Source organism: Hippocampus comes, unplaced genomic scaffold (assembly GCF_001891065.2).
Source record: "Hippocampus comes isolate QL1 unplaced genomic scaffold, H_comes_QL1_v1.1 scaffold61, whole genome shotgun sequence".
NCBI lineage: Eukaryota > Metazoa > Chordata > Actinopteri > Syngnathiformes > Syngnathidae > Hippocampus > Hippocampus comes.
The window spans coordinates 319,779-335,799 of NW_017805501.1; the positions used below are offsets into that span (position 1 = coordinate 319,779).

General features: G+C 44.6%; 2 protein-coding genes across 4 annotated transcripts; one reads left to right on the forward strand and one right to left on the reverse strand.

Annotated features, from left to right (window-relative positions):
- Positions 1 to 3,781: 3,781 nt before the first annotated feature.
- recql (RecQ helicase-like) lies at positions 3,782 to 10,573 on the reverse strand. 3 transcript variants are annotated; one of them, XM_019877195.1, is made up of 16 exons: positions 10,222 to 10,573; positions 9,910 to 9,980; positions 9,243 to 9,491; positions 8,958 to 9,137; positions 8,742 to 8,848; positions 8,467 to 8,665; positions 8,212 to 8,378; positions 8,049 to 8,127; positions 7,816 to 7,964; positions 7,630 to 7,747; positions 7,394 to 7,532; positions 7,226 to 7,317; positions 6,682 to 6,898; positions 6,385 to 6,514; positions 5,369 to 5,498; positions 4,781 to 4,866 (listed from the first exon to the last, which is right to left on the reverse strand). In XM_019877195.1, the coding sequence occupies exons 2-15, from the start codon at positions 9,932 to 9,934 to the stop codon at positions 5,394 to 5,396; spliced, it is 1,956 nt and encodes a 651-aa protein (XP_019732754.1). In that variant the 5' UTR covers positions 9,935 to 9,980; positions 10,222 to 10,573; the 3' UTR covers positions 4,781 to 4,866; positions 5,369 to 5,393. The 3 variants fall into 3 exon arrangements, with proteins under 3 accessions (XP_019732753.1, XP_019732752.1, XP_019732754.1); XM_019877194.1 differs by lacking the exon at positions 5,369 to 5,498 and having other exon boundaries at positions 3,782 to 4,866; positions 10,288 to 10,573; XM_019877193.1 differs by lacking the exon at positions 5,369 to 5,498 and having other exon boundaries at positions 3,782 to 4,866.
- Positions 10,574 to 11,775: 1,202 nt separating this feature from the next.
- Positions 11,776 to 15,245, forward strand: golt1ba (golgi transport 1Ba). The gene is made up of 5 exons (XM_019877196.1): positions 11,776 to 11,934; positions 12,673 to 12,764; positions 12,859 to 13,037; positions 13,153 to 13,234; positions 14,209 to 15,245. Exons 1-5 carry the CDS (start codon positions 11,910 to 11,912, stop codon positions 14,245 to 14,247), a joined length of 417 nt encoding a protein of 138 aa, XP_019732755.1. The 5' UTR covers positions 11,776 to 11,909; the 3' UTR covers positions 14,248 to 15,245.
- The last annotated feature ends 776 nt before the right edge of the window (positions 15,246 to 16,021 follow it).

The following is a 16,021-nucleotide window of genomic DNA, read 5'->3' on the forward strand; positions in this document are numbered from 1 at the left end:
CAATTCCTCCAGGCCAGACAAAGCACACAGACGTTGTTAACTCTATCCCCAAGGTCTGGAATTGCTTACAAACTGGAGACACTCACAGGCACACCCTTATCCAACCCCCTACTCACACTGTGGGGTCAAATAGTAAGAGGAAGATCCAGGCCAAACGCGAAGAATGTTGCACACGTGTGGATTGTTGCACCTTTTACCACCGTGCTTTGCCTCACCCACACTTCTCCCATGCACAGACTTGACAAAAAAAAGGAGAAAAAAAAGTCCATGTCTGGAGTGAATAATTAAAGTACTCTGCATTTGCTTCCCATCATTAAATGATTCACTTGGCGAAGTTCTAAATTATCAATGAAAGCTATTAATTACATAATTTCAGAAAGTGCCAACTTAAATGCACTTGAGGGCATTCCTGAGTACTGTATTGATGAGAAACATCCACCAGGTTACATTTGTTTTTCAAACCTTGTGCGAGTAGGACTGAAAAACATTTTTTTTTCCTTCGTGAAAACAGATGAATACGGCCCTTTGTTTGGTGTGCTCCTCGTGATAAGGGTAAATTACTCTGTGTTGGTCCACAAATTCGCTGGATGGAAAAAAAAGCACTCCGAGCGCAGCCCGACTCCTGCCGAACTTTGCGGCTAGTGTCAATATCGTACCATATTAAATGTCAGAGAAGTGGAGCAAGGAGATGCTGAGTATGCAGGGGGAAAAAAAATAACCCGCTGTAACTTTATTCTCGAGATAATAAAGTTAAAATAATAATCTGCTCTTACCAGAAACAAGTCAATATCAGATAACGGATCAATTTGGTGAACTTTTTCACATGACTGGGATCAATTTCTCGAAAGGTCAGACTTGTGGGAAATAATGACAGGGAAACTGGTTTTGGAGGTTTGACTTTGAACCATAGCACCATGCTGTGGTTAAAAAGTGCACTGAGAGCAGGACAGGCCGCCAAATTTGTGCAAGCAACACACTGGGCTAAAAGTCAACATAGAGTTGACTAAATGCTCTTGATCGTTTACGAGGAACAGAAGCTTCTACAGCGCACTGCCCGGAGAAGTTATTCAACGTCCTTCTTGTGGTCCTTTGCATTTCTATTAAAAACAGAAAAATACTCTTAACCCCCTCCTCCGAAAGTAAAACCATGTCCTTGTTTCCAGAGAGGCCAAACAATTATAATCAAGCTACGCACCCGAGCTGAACCGAGCCAAATGATGTGTGAGAGAGATCAAGAGAGGCGAAAAGTAAAGGGCAGCCTCCCAGTGTGTCCCAGCTCGGTGCAAAAGGATTACAGCCAGTTGAGTGAAATCCATTCAAAATGGGGGATTAGATTGCATAAATCGTTGGCTAAATACAGTCTTCTCACTGTATATTCCCTTGACAATGCAACAGTGGAAGAGGATGAAAAACAAAAACAAAACTTGGGCTCCAATATAGTGACTAATGTCAGTACTCTTAATTGTATTTGTACTCAGAAAAATGCACCGATACCACGATACCGATAATATTTCTTCGGGCTGAAGAGGGACCAACAACGGCTCTTGAAAAACGCATTTCACAAACAATAAATCTATTTGTACGCGAGCGATTTGAGAACTGGGCCGAGCGAGAGCAGCCACATTTGCGGCGGCGCCACCTGAGGATGATGGGTAACTGGAAAGAAAACGATTTAATCGCGCGAGGAAGCCATCCGGAGAGTTATCCGCCACCAAAACGCAAAATCTGTACTTCACGAGCTTTAGATGAAATGTCGCCGCGTTTTTTTTTTTTTTCCAGGAGTCTGATGATGAAAACCAGGTGTTAATGAGCAGTTTCAAAAAGACATCTCCTTTCACGGAAAATGAAGAACGTGACTGCTATTTTTCAGGAGCTCGTCACAGCGGGGGCGTGGGACAGCATAATGATTGCGGATCCTCGGCAATGAATACACTAATTCTGTTTTTTTTTTTTTGGGAGCTCACAGGCCTCCCGCTCATCTCTCCTTCTCGCCCCTGCTCTATGCAATCATCTCAATGGGAGAGGAAGGAAGAGGAGGGCTGCAGACTGAATCAGAATGAGGAGAGGAGGAGAGGAAGTTGCATGTGTAAAATGGGATGCAAATGAATCCCTTTGTCATTCCACGAGGAAACGGCGGCGACCGGCCGCAATGTCATTCCCATTTTATGCATACATTGGTTAGTCCAGATCAGGGGTCAATAGGTGACCGGTGTGTCGATGAAAAAAAAAAAAAGACAAGCAAAAACTGGGTGGTAATCGTCTGATGGATTTTTTTTATCGTAGTTTTGGGGATGGAAACAGGTAGGGAGAAAAACAAGAGAGAGGAAGGGCGGCCGCAGGATGCGCGCCGCTGGGGAGCGGTCAGAAGGCGGTCGTGCGTAGTCAGAGCAGTGGCCTCGAACTGTCATGGAGCTGGAAATGGGGCTGCGTCACGCTGGCGCCAAAGGTAGGGCAAAAAAAAAAAAAAAAAGGATGAGACGTGTTTGCTTCAGGTGAGGGGGGGGGGGAGCGGTGCAAAGTCAGAATTGAGACTACAAAACCCTCTAGCGAGCTTTCGAGCCTCAGGGTTCAAGCAGGGACGAACCCGGGCCTGCAGTTTCTACTCAACCACTCATTTTTAGTTTGGTTTTGTTAATTGGAATTTCACGACAAGACGATGGGCAGAAGGAATTTCTTTGTGGCTGCTTTTTTTCCCCCCCGGATCAGGCTGCAGGGCACTCCGCTGAGGGCCTCGTCTACAAATTTCCAGCATTTAATTTTCACACAGGAACTAAAAGCTCTGGGCTGAAGATGCTGAATTCAATTAACAGCCCAGACGGGGACATTTTTTTTTTCACAATCTTCAAATAAGAAATCATACAGTCTTAACAATTTTTTTCTCTGCGGGAAAAAAAAAAAGTATGATGCTGAGCTCCCGCATGCCGCTTTCAACCCAAGAAGAAAGAATGGCATCAAGCTGAGTACAAGTGTTACCTCCTACTGACATGAATCCTCTCTCCAATGAATAATTCAGCTGGATTCTGATTTTTGAACAAGGTTGAGACGTCACAAAGAGAGCCTTGAGGATCTTCAAGAACAGTTCTTCTCCTCCCGACTGTCCGTTCAAGTGTGCGGGCGCGCGCAGGTGCGCACGCGGGGCAAACGGCCATGTTTACGTGTTGCCTGTGCAGCACCCGATGCAAATCTATAAAATCCATCCGTATTTTTTTTCGTGAGATTCTAACACAGCTGCAGCAGGCTGGCAGGCTCCATCGCCATGCTAACCCGGGAGAATTCCCGGCAACGTTATAGTTGTGTTGTTGAGTGGCTATAAATGAACAATGATCAATACAATCGAATGATCTTTCGTCACACAACATGGAGGAGAAGTCATCATATCATCCGCAGTCAGGGTCTTTGTGAACTTGACATTGAAGATACATTTTCCGAGCGGTCCTTGTACCCGATGCAAGCGTATTTTTACCTCGCCAATTCACTGCTAAGATTACAAGAGTGTGTAAACTTAGCATCATTGTCCTTAAATTTCAACACTAGTCTCTGCCTCATATATAAATAATAATAAATAAATGTCTGCTTCCTAACTCTTGGCATCCCCTTGAATAAGGTGCGACTTGAGTTTAAGTTGAGACTTTTTTTTTTGTTGTTGTTTTTGGAATCCTAAATTCACCGAGTTATTTTTAGGACCGAAACCTCATTGAATAAAAAGCCAACATCCGGCAAAGGAGCACAATTTAAATGAATATTCAATGAGCCTTGAGGACAGGAAGGGAGAAACAAGGTCTAATCCTTAAGATCATTTATTCACAGAGTGTAAGATACTATCTGTATGTTTTTTTTAATATATTATTGAAACCATAACGTGGCGTGTGCTTATATGAATAATGCAAAGACTACCTGGCATCTGGCTGCTTTTTTTTTCCCCTCTATCTTCTGGCTGCTTCTTCTATCGCTCTGGCATCCTTTTGAAATGAATATCACTCTCTCCCCGCCGTCGACGGATGCGCTTCACGTGGCACGCGGTCGTGGATGTCTCCCATACTTGAAACGACAGCGATGCGAATAATCGCTTTAGACTGTCTTGAGACGCGCATGGCCAGAGGTCAGTCCCGTGAAAAGAGCGGCGACGGGAGGAGGGGGGACTGAAGCCGCGTGTGAGCCCCCGGCTTGAAAAATCCATTCGACAGGAGGACGGCGGCATAGCAAAGTCAGATATTTATTGAAATGCCTGCAACGGAGCGGCAAAGCGCAGTTTTACCACAAGAGAAACCCCAACGGTCACCGGCGGACCAGCTTCCTGCGGCCGCTGACCCGCGTCCACAAGCTGCGAGCCGTCTGGGTGATCGCCGTCCTGCGGGGCAGCCGCAGGGACTTTAAAGGTTGCCGGATACACGCCAGCAGTCCCGACTCGTTGGGCTGCCCCAGATATTCCTGCGAGATGTAGTTTATTCTTCGAAGTTGGTTCCTGTAGTAGTTGCGCAGGTCGCAGAGCTCCTCGGCCGCAGTTTCGGAAATGAAAGAAGCCTGGGAGGGAGAGCTGGGGACCGTGTAGGCCGGCGGGTCGTCGACGATGAACGGAGATGGAACGAGCGGCGGCGTGACATTTGCGTGGGGCTTCTTTCTTGCTCTTTGCGGAGTGGTGGATTTACGTTTCGAGCAGGACTTGACTGGGGTTTTGATTTCGACGTTCGCTTCGACTGCACGTCGAGTGTGATTGTCCATCTCATCGGCCCGGTTCATGTTTGGGTTCCTCGGCAGGTGCTTGGGTGCTTGAAATTCTTTCGGTTTCGATTGGGGGAGACGGCTGTTTTCCTTGACAAAGGAGTGAAAGGCCGCATCAATGATCTCCTCGCTGGGAGCGGCCACGTCCTGTCGTGACAAAAATCGGGGTCAGGGTGGAATCGTAGGAAGCGGATCAAGAAATTGTGCTTGTTGCCTTAAAGACGGAGCGCGGCATTCGAGAGGTGTTAAGAGTGGCGGTCACGATGATTCCGTACTTAGTGAGAAGAAACCAAAACCATAAACGGAGCAACCGTGGTTCGTGAAATGTTAGCGTCTGTGATTCCATGCCGGTAACTCGATCTGATAATATTATAACCGTCAGGCGTCAGTAGTTTGGAAAACATCTTTGGGATTGTTTTGCCTATAGTCAGTTTTCCACACCGGGGCGAGTGAGAAACCAAGCCGCGTCCGATTTCAGACGAGGGTTAGCGTGAGCATGCGCCGGAGTTTAGCAAGAATCATAATTGCTTCCCAAGTGCCACATTGTCATTTAACTCTTAGAAGTTGTATCGTTCCAGTGTCTGTTGATTGCCATGCGATGAGCAAAGGGGGGAAAAAAACAAACAACAACAGGAATGATGGACTGTACTTTGTCAGGTTCTCCTCTGGAATGATTATCTGAACGCTCTCTTGGTTTTCTTGGACACCGGGGCTTCTTCATCACTCTGATCTGATCCCTTTACCACTTTGGCTTTTCCCGGGTTTCTCTTTGTTTGTACCTGTTGGCCATTAACGACGACAACAACCTTTACCCAAAGGGGATTAGACTCCTAAAGGGAGAGGACAACAGAGTACCGACCCAAAGAGAAACAAACAAAAAAAAAAAAAAGCCTTGCAAACAAGGACGATTGCTAAACTGCGCATTTTGATTAGAAATGTGTTTCCCCAAAAAATATGGCAGGCTGGAGCCTTTGCGGTTTCCGGGTTGTTGTCGAACATCCGAATCACTTCCACAACAAGCCATTCAATCACAAATCTGATCTCCCGATGATATAGATGCATACCGTCGGCCAATACATTGATCAAAATGCTGCATAATTCATCCGTTTGCTCGGTTTAGCAATCCCCTTGACACAAGTTACCTTATCATCTTTAGGAAAAAGCAGCTTCGGTGGCGACTTACCTGGATTTAGGCCTTCGGAAAATGCGAGACATTATTCGAATGTGATATTGATGAAAGACACGCACAAATAGACATGAGAATTGGAAGAAAGGCGTTAGAGGAAAGCGAGCAAAAGGCCACGAAACGGCAGCACGAGCAATATCCGAGATGGGTGATTGTCAGAGTTATCAATCAGGGAGCACGGTTTCAATTAAGAAGACCGAGCGGGTGATCGAAATTCCAGTTGGCGATATTCAGCCTTCTAAATGACTTTGTTTTTTTTTGGGTGAACTCGGTGGACTGTCGCCTGAGCAAAAATCGCCACCGCAACGTCGGCGATTTAATCACCGCCAACCCACCGGCCTCCATTTCAGTCTGAAGGCGAGCACCAGAGTGACTGTTTTTTTTTTTTTTTTTTTTTTAATGGAGTGTGAATCAGAGCTCAGAAGCAAATCAGATCAGTGAGCACGCATAGCGAATACGGAGTAACAATTTGAACTCACCGCCGACGACTGAGAATATGCCGTCCGCATCTTCATGCTCAGCTTGTGAGTTTGGCTCTTCAGCAGCGGAGCCTTGCGGCCCAGCATTAGGTAGAAGTAGGTGGTGTACGGAGTGAAACTGAAATCCTCTCTAAAAAAAAAAAAATGAAGGGGTTAGTAGCTCAAAGGGGACATTTGAAAATAATCTATTGTGTGTGCCAGCACGAGTCAAAACTCTATAAAAATCCTTTTGAGGTGAGCGGTTACTACAGTGGACAGCTTATCAAGTCATTGCGAGTCTGCGACGTGAAACGTAACCTGAGGTATCCTTGGAGCAGCAGGTGGACAATCACATCCTCGGCCTGCGGGCGGGACAGTGTGGTGGTCTCCATTGATTTCCTGTGCTTGGCGGGGCCCTTCCCCATCCAGGCCTCCACCAACTTGAGCGGAGTCAGCTTCTCATCCGCGGATGCCGCAAGCTCCAAAATCTGCACCACTTGCCCGGCATGTTTGGTGATGTCCACAGAGATGATGTCTGATGATGAAGAGAGAGGGTTGGTTGATCGGTATTGTACAGAAGTCAACTTTTTTCATCCGGCTTTAGATGAAAGTCATTCGCTAGCTCGATAACGTAAGCCAATTTTATTAGCAGCTATGAGCGAGTGGCGCCAGGCCGTCGAAAATGATTCAAGGGGACCGCCGCTCAAGAAAAGGCGCTTTGATGGGATTTCAGGAAGACGCTGCAGTCTTAAGGTGACAGGCGGCGGAATCCTCCTCAAGGGCTGGATTTCGCATGATTATCACACGCTTAAGAACATAATAGGCTCCGACTGACTCATATCGCACACACAGACACACAAACCTGTTCCGCTGCGGCACGTATCGCACATCTGGTCGCATAGTTTTCGGTCCCACGCTTCATCGAAATGAACTGCCAGGAGAGAGCGGCGACAGCTGCCGACCGCAGAGAGACGGCCGCGAGTTACATAACGGCGCGCAAAGGGGGACCGCGGCAGCGCGAAAAGGTCACCTGTCGACGTTCTGGCAGTAAGCCACCATTTGATTCAGCTTCTGTTGACCCACGTTCTCCATGACGACCATCGTGCTGATGCGGAAGATGTCGGCGAAGCCAAAGTAGACGATGCAGTCGGCCGGAAGATCGTCCCGACCTGGAGTCAGTTTTAAAAGTAGCAGAGTCAAGATTTTTTTTTAATTTTTTTCGCGGCACTGTACATCATTTTGAGATATTCTTTGGTATGACTGTACCTGCCCGTCCGCTCTCCTGGTAGTAGTTTTCAACGGACTTGCTGATGGTGTGATGGATGACAAAGCGGACATCGGGCTTGTCTATTCCCATGCCAAATGCCACCGTGGCCACCACCACCTTGCAAACGCACGAGATTCCACCGCGTTGACACAGAGAAGATAACGGGTAGCGTTCCCAATGCGCACCTGGATTTCGCCGGCCGTCCACTTGCGATGAGCGCGAGACTTATCGTCGGGGTTCAAGTTGGCATGGTAGGGGGCGGCCACGATGCCCCTCTGCTGGAGTTCAGAGGACACGGACTCGGCGTCCTTCTGAGAGAACACGTACACGATCCCTGCGGGATAAAAGGAAAACGGCGTTTTTAAAAAAAACGCGCGTGTGTACAGACGCTTTTGTCTCGTCTGGTTCACGGCAGCACCTGATTGGTCCTTGTACCGGCACTTTATCAGTGAGGCAATGTCGTTGATCAACGCGTCGTCAGAAGCTTTCGTGCGTACCTGAGAGACGTGAAGTTGCCCGGCGGCTCGTCAACGGATTTAACCCCGACGATAAAAACAGCGCGGCTCTCGTGGCGACGCTACCTCATAATAGAGATTGCTGCGGTTGAACGAGGCGGTGAGCGAGATTGGCTTTTGCACGCACAGGATCTTTTCGCAGTCCTTGAGGATGCCTCTGGTTGCCGTGGCCGTGAGCCCAATCACCGGCACCGTCGGAAACTGCCTCTTCAGGATGCCCAAGAGTTTATAATCTACAGAAGGAAAGACATTTACGGTGCAAACTCAAAATCTTAGGGAGGGGGCGCGTTCCCAGTTCACACGAGATCTCGAAGTAATGACCTGGTCTGAAGTCATGCCCCCACTGGCTGCAGCAGTGCACCTCGTCGACGGCGATGCGACTCAGAAGATTCGCGTTGTTGGCTTTCTCCAGGCGGGACATGAACATCTTGCTTTTGGCGATTTTCTCCGGAGTCACGTACAGGAGCTTGAATGGGGGCTTCCTGTCGATCATGCCGGCTAAAACTGACTTTGAGTGCTCCTGGAGATACAAAAAAAAAAAAATGTGTGTGGTGGGTTATTTGACACCCCCACCACCCCACCCCCAAGTTATTTACCTTGCTACTAGAAGCATTGAGCATTACTGCCGCCACGTCGATGGACTTCAGGTACATGAGCTGATCCTCCATCAGCGACACCAGGGGAGTCACAACCAATGTAAAACCTACCAGAGACATATTTTTGTTTACCGATGCGTATATCATACCACGATCGCAGCATTTCATCGCTCGCGGAAGACTCGAAACACGGCCTGCGCTTTGATCTCGGCGTACCGTCGGAACAGACTGCAGGTAGCTGATAGCAGAGGCTTTTCCCTCTGCCGGTGGGCATGACCAAAAATAGATCTTTTGCAGACATTGTCAGATTGATGGCCCTCAGCTGCAGGGGTCTGAACTTGGAAAGGTGAAACGAATCCTTCAGGTGCTGCGACACATCTTTGGACCACGGAAAATCTAAAAAAAGGTGAAGCGTTGGACAGTAAAATGAGAAAACGTCATTGATTCATTGTGGTGAACTTGATTATTTTCACTGCACACAACATTACAACTTGTTCGTACCTGTGCCATCATAGTGCCGCATTTCATCTTTGCTCATTTCAGAGCCAGTTTTGGAAGACTGGCTTGACGAAGACGATGCAGATGCAGATGCAGATGCAGATGCAGATGCAGCAACACAGGCCTCCTCCAGCTTGCACAGCAGCACGTCCTTGCGGGAAGTCAACTCGGTTTTCTTTTCATGGAGCTCTTCTATCTGAAGCTCCACGAGCTCCAGCTCGGCCTCCACAGAGTCCAGCTCAGCCTGAACATCTGCAGCATAATGGTGGAAATGGAACAAATTGTGAACTGTTACAGAATAGGAAATTAATCACATTCATAATTTATTCGTTGATTCATTCATTTTGTATTCCTTTTTTGTGTCAGGTCACAAAATAGAGAGACAATCATTTCCAGCTTTGGGCAATTAATCTTCAATTTAACCTAACTTGAATGTTTTTTGGAACATGAAAGAGAGACACAACAAACATTTAAGGCAATTCTTTCCCATGCAGTTAGACAGTTGCAACAATAAGCAATCGGGTCTTGCACCTGCACGAGTTTATCCTCTGAGGCCAACACCTTCAGCCTTTATTATGTCTCTCTTGTGTCCCTATTAGGTTCTCTTGCCACCTGGCACAAACAGCATCATGCAAAAGGTTTTGTGGTTGCTTTTACACACTAGACTCACCATTTGTCTGACCAAGACCATCCATCGTGTGAACGGGCGTTAATTATCTGCCAACCTCATAAATATGAATGCTGTAAAAAAAAATAAGTATTTCAGCAGGGTGGAATTATTACGTTATCGCTTCTGTAAGACATATAAAAATCACCATCACTTTACCAGGTTAGTGGTCAAACATTTCCATTAAAAAAAAAGTTAATGGCCTTCTTAAATGTTGAATCACCCCCGCTGTAAATTGTAACTCGACGTTGATTGTACAGACATTAAGCAGCAAGCTAGCTAAATTAGTATCACGCTCAAGAAAGTAATACTCACCATCGAACGCAGAGCGAGCTGTACTAAAATTCAAATACTTCAGTAACATCGAACAATTCAACTGACCATTCGAAGGCTGTTCGCTTTCCTTGTTGTTGAACACACTTGACGGTTGCTATGGTTGGAGTTTTATGGGCTTGCGACCTGGGTTTTGTCTCCCAGGTTACCATTCGGAATGAATAGCAGAAAGTCACTCAATTTATTATAAATTAAAATACAAACATTAAATGTCGATCAGTTAAGATGTAGAATAAAGGGGTTGAATTTTGTGGCGTGACTTGCTGACTCCGTTACCGGTTAAAATAACGCAGTACATTTAACTGGTTCTCTCTGCTCCCGCCCTCGCAAAATGTGAGTAAAAGCAGACGCCGCACTAATTGTTAAAACTCTGCATTACGGTAATCTGCTGCCGGTGAGCGCCGTTGGCCACCTTCGAAATAAAAGCTATCCAACTAACACATGCACGTCAGTGGTTTGGATTTAAAATACAGTACACTAATGTTATAAAATAATTTCTTAGCGGGCAGGCAACGATGAGTTCACCCAGGGAGAATGAAAACTGCTTCAGATTAGCGTCAAGAAGCGTAAACTCAAATCAATGTTAACTCTACATAAATTCAGATTCAGAAAACTTTATTTATCTCCGTGGGGCAATTAGAATAACTACAATTTCACCAGATTAAAAAAAAAGAAAGAAAACAAAAACATTCAAAATTAATTTTCGTTATCCTGAAACCAGATCAGGTCGAGAGAAGACCAAGCCTTAATGAAAGTACTGTGGTTGGAAACGTGGTGTTGCCTGTTGTTCCCTTGACCTCGTCTGGTTCCAGTATAACAAAAACATTTTTTTTAATTAAAAAAAAAAAAAAAAAAAAAACGGTGACATTTTCGTCATTGATGCCGAGTTAACATTGACTTTATTTTCTGTCTCAACTTCAGAACACTTCTTGGTGCTATTCTGAGACAGTTTTCGTTTTTCCTGGGTGAAGAAATTATTTTCTAACGTCATTTTAAATTCAAACTACAGTACTGACGTCCTGTATATCCATTACTGTCGTAGGAGAGCTTTTATTTTAATGTAGCCACAAGGGGGCACCAGACAGTGACTTATTGTGCCGGTCCCAGGCACGGATAAATTGAACTACCAGGCAGGAGGCCGAGAGGAATACCAAAGAGGGGGTTTATGGATGTAATGAAAGAGGACATGAAGATAGCTGGTGTGAAAGAAGAGGATGCACAAAACGGCGTTAGATGGAGGCAACTGATTCGCTATGGCGACCCGGAAGGGAAAAGACGAAAGGAAAAGAAGAGGAGAGCTTTTATTTTGAAGGTGAACAACGCCGCTCATCGGCGCAAATTACCGTAAAATACAAAATGTTTTTTACAAACGCAACAGCAATTAAATGTCTTTTTTTCACAAAATTTATACATTTGAAATTTTATTTTGTACCGTAATGAGGTCGTACAGTATATATATATAAATATATATAAATATAAATGTGTAATTTGCTCTCTTATAAAGCGTGAGGAGTGTTTAAAATGCTATTCCGGAAGTTGTCATGGAGCGAGGGTGTGTTTCCGGAAGACGTGGCTGTTGCTGCAGTGGCAGCTGTCAACCTTAAGATTCTTGGATGAACCCTTCAACCTTATAGCTGTATTTTGCACTCACTGGTCAAATTACTGCCAATATGATTTCCTTAACGGACTCGCAAAGTAAGGCTTTCTTTTGCTGATCAATCCAAGTCGCTTTCCCCTTGCTGTACGAACCCGGCTTCGTGAGCTAGTTGTTAGCATTTGAGGCTAGGAAGACTAGCTCTCATATTTTTTTTCCCACAGCCATGCATGCCGACGTTACACTTTCTTTTGTGCAATAAATGTTTTTGTTTCTGAATTAAGATAAATTGCTTTGAACATCCGCAAAATAGTCTCGTTAGAGATATGCATTTGCTCAGGAATAATGGGACCATTCTAAACGGAACAATGCTTAATTGTGAAAGGAAAAAAACAACAACAGTTGGAAATGGAATCGGGAAAATGCTGAAGCAAATAGAATGCAAAAAAAGTATTAACCACACCTGCCAGAGCGACTGTTTTTTTTTTTTTTTGCAGGGAAAACACGTTACTGGTGAAACAGGATCATGCATGCATTTTTCCAACGATTCGTTTTATAGTGCGTTTTCCCGTATTTGCAAATTGTTGTTGTACGAGTGCAGTACGCTTGAGTTCCAGTTTATCTGGTCTGAGTGAGCGTTCTCGTCTTTAAATTGCATGCAAATCGTGAGAAACGCCATGCAAATATGCTCTATGTGCCGTTAGTACCATAAGACTGATTATTTTGTTCATATCCTTGCATTAAAAAAAAGAAGGAAATACAAAAATCAGATAAATATACCAGAAGTCATAAAATGGCTTTCAAGTGTCTCTATGTGTGTGATTTTGTGTGCCCAACAGAAATCGGGATGGGATTAACAGGCTTTGGCGTGTTTTTCCTCTTCTTCGGGATGATCCTATTTTTTGACAAAGCACTCCTGGCGATTGGCAACGTGAGTGTGGATGTTGCATTGCAGGGGTTGACTCTTCTGTGTTTTGCTCATATTGCACCATGTCATTTTTGTTTTGGTTTTTTTGGTCCACTAGATCCTGTTTGTCGCCGGACTTGCCTTTGTCATTGGCCTCGAGCGGACTTTCCGCTTCTTTTTCCAAAAACACAAAATGAAAGCCACCGGTTTCTTCCTGGGAGGCGTGTTTGTGGTGCTGATCGGTTGGCCCATCATCGGCGTTGTGCTGGAGGTGTATGGATTTTTCCTCCTCTTCAGGTAAGACGTCGCCACAACCGGTGAAACCTGCGCTTTGCACGCACACAAAGTCGCGCCACTTCGAGGTCAAGCAAATGCCGACACCCGTGTCTCATCTTTTCTGTCGCTGGTCCAGGGGCTTCTTCCCCGTCGTAATAGGCTTCATCCGAAGGATACCTGTCCTCGGCTCCATCCTCAACCTGCCCTTCATCAGTTCGGTAAGTGTTCGCCAAATGCGTTGATCCGAATCTCTTGTTTGGGTGACTCTCAGCGTGGCTTTTAGTGTCAAGTGAAATTGCCTTCACCATCTCATTTCAGCAATAAGTAACTCATTGTAATGAAGATGCCACACGACTGGTGTGGTGGGGGGAAAACAAAAAATTGGGGTGACTCTTTTCTGTGCTTTTGTTTTTCAAAGCCTTCGTAGGATAATCAGCAGTCGTGGTCAGTCACTGCCGATTTTCCTTGCATGCCCGTAAAGCAGTCATCAGAGGTTGAGCTCAAAGGCACCTGTGTTAAAATTTATTTATTTATTTATTGATTGATTTTTAACGATAATCATTTCAGGAATCTTTCCATCTTTACGACAAGAACCGTCAAACTTAATTAATCAGAGCCACTTAAAAGCAAACGTCAAGTCAAAAGTCTAAACGTGATATTCTGATGGCCCCTAATGTTTTTTTTTCTTTGCCCTCACCCCATAACTATATATAACAAAGATTATAGTTCACATAAAAGGTGGAAAAACTTCTGAAATTATTCTTTTTTTTTTTTTGATTGCCAAAAATGGTTTCAGGGTTTTTTTGTTTTGTTTTTTAGGCACACACTGCAGGGCGCACACAGACACAGTATAGCGGGAGTTAATATCGTCCAATGTCCCTTTAAGACAAACCCGGTGGAACACAACCTATAGAAGGTGATGGATAAAGATTTCACATTTTTGCCCCCCGACAGGAAAATAAACAGTTGCCACTACGAATCCTTGTCACTCACAAGCATTTTTTAATGTAACATGCAAGCGTGAAGAGAAAGTGTAAAAACAATCAATCGGTTTAATTAGGGGGATCTGTGACAACAAGATATGACACATCATGTCCTGTTGTGCTGTTTTTTTTTGGGGGGGGGGGGAGGAGGGGGGGGGGCTACATGTTCTAAACCAAAAGTCACCACGGCTGCTTTCTTCTCTTTTCAGTATGTGGACAAAGCGAGCGAGGGCAACACCATGGTATAACACTGACATCCTTGTACGCAAAGACGTCTTTGTTGGAAAATAGCAGCTTCAACAAAGCGACGCCATCCGCCAACGGAAACGATTTCAAGTTGCTCAGGTTCTACATTCAGTAACGACACCCACCGGCAGGCGGGAGAAGAAGAAAGACTCGCTTCTCTGCGCTTGTCATCACTGCCCATCAATAGGTCATCGGTCTGTTACTCAACGAGTGACCAAACTACCCCCCCCCCACCCCCCAACTGATAAATCACACTGGGGGAATTGAAGGCATCCAAAGGCCTCCCAGAATACGTGGAGTATTGAAATCAACAACCTTCTGCAAGAATGAATAGTGGACAAGTTTTTTGCCGTTTTGTCTGTTTTTTTTTTTTTTTTTTGTGCCTCTCCTTTAAATTCGACAAAGCTTTTGAAGCGCAGCATTTTATTTGTGCTGTTCATGAGATGCTGTTGTTTGTTTTTTGTCTCGGAGCTCTGATTACAGCTAACACATGCGATATTCAAACATCTGGTCTTTGAATTACACTTTGAGGATGTGTATTTAAGAGGCAAACGTGAGGAGATCTGATCCTCTTTTGTCACGACCGTAAAGTCCATTGAAGGCAAGTCGCGTGCACCCTGACATGTGTTAGGCCATTTAAATGCTGGACATTGCAGCAGGAAAGAAGTTTTGATCGCATTTTGAAACTGTCATTTTGTGTATTTAAGCACATCCACAACAGATGCGATGAAGGTCATTTTTGTCTTGCTCCACTGTTTAGTTGCTCACTGCATCTTGAAAGTAAACCATGTGGATTGCCAACAGGAATGGCTTTGTGGTCAAAAACCAAGTGTTGTAAATGTTTTTGCTTCATTTATATGTCCATTCTGTTAATGTTTGGCAAAGTAGATTTTTTTTTCATATCAGTGGCTAGCATTTATTACAAAGTTTCCCCATGAATGAACTGTACAAACTGTGTTTACAGTATTTTGTATAAATATTTGTCACTAAAGAAAGAAAATTGTCTCTTTTTTTTTTTTTTGCAGGAATCTTGATTTCTTAAGCATAAAAAAAACATTAAGAATTTGACTTGCTGAAATTTTATGTTACAGTGTTGGAGTGGAACCTCCAAAATGGAACATCATCCATTCTATGATGGTCTTTTATTTTTGTTGTGATAATTTCATTTTGTTCCATTTACATCTAATATAAACTGAATTTTCTTTCTACTCATGTATGACAACTTTTAAAATATCAATGTTTTCATTAGGCCCTTTATGTGTGCAAAGTTTTGTTGAGTTTTTGTGACATGTAGCCCCTCCAAAATGCAAATCATTATGGGGAATGCTAATACAAATGTCGACAGAAACGCTAGGGACCTTGCAGCGGCCCTAATTAGTTTCAAGCTTTCATCCATTATTGGCTGTGCAAGCATTTCTTTGATTATCAATAAATCATTTTTGCCAAACAAGTTTAATCATACGTTATGGGGAAGTTAAGTCAAAATTATTCTTTACAATAAGTTCTATGCCGCACCACTATTGTAAACACGGTATTCTGATTTATATTGCGTTTGTGGAATGACAAAATCCATTCCTTTTTACACACCTAAGGGGGCCGCCATTTTTGCCACTGACTGTCGACTGAAGATGACATCACATTTGAACAGGCTACCCCTAACCCAAAATTGTCCTTAGACCTCCGTCTCACAAGGTGGCGCTAATGCACCAAAAGTTGATTGCCAACCCCGGATCACACTCACCTCACACATGACCCACTGTAAGGCCAATCACAAAA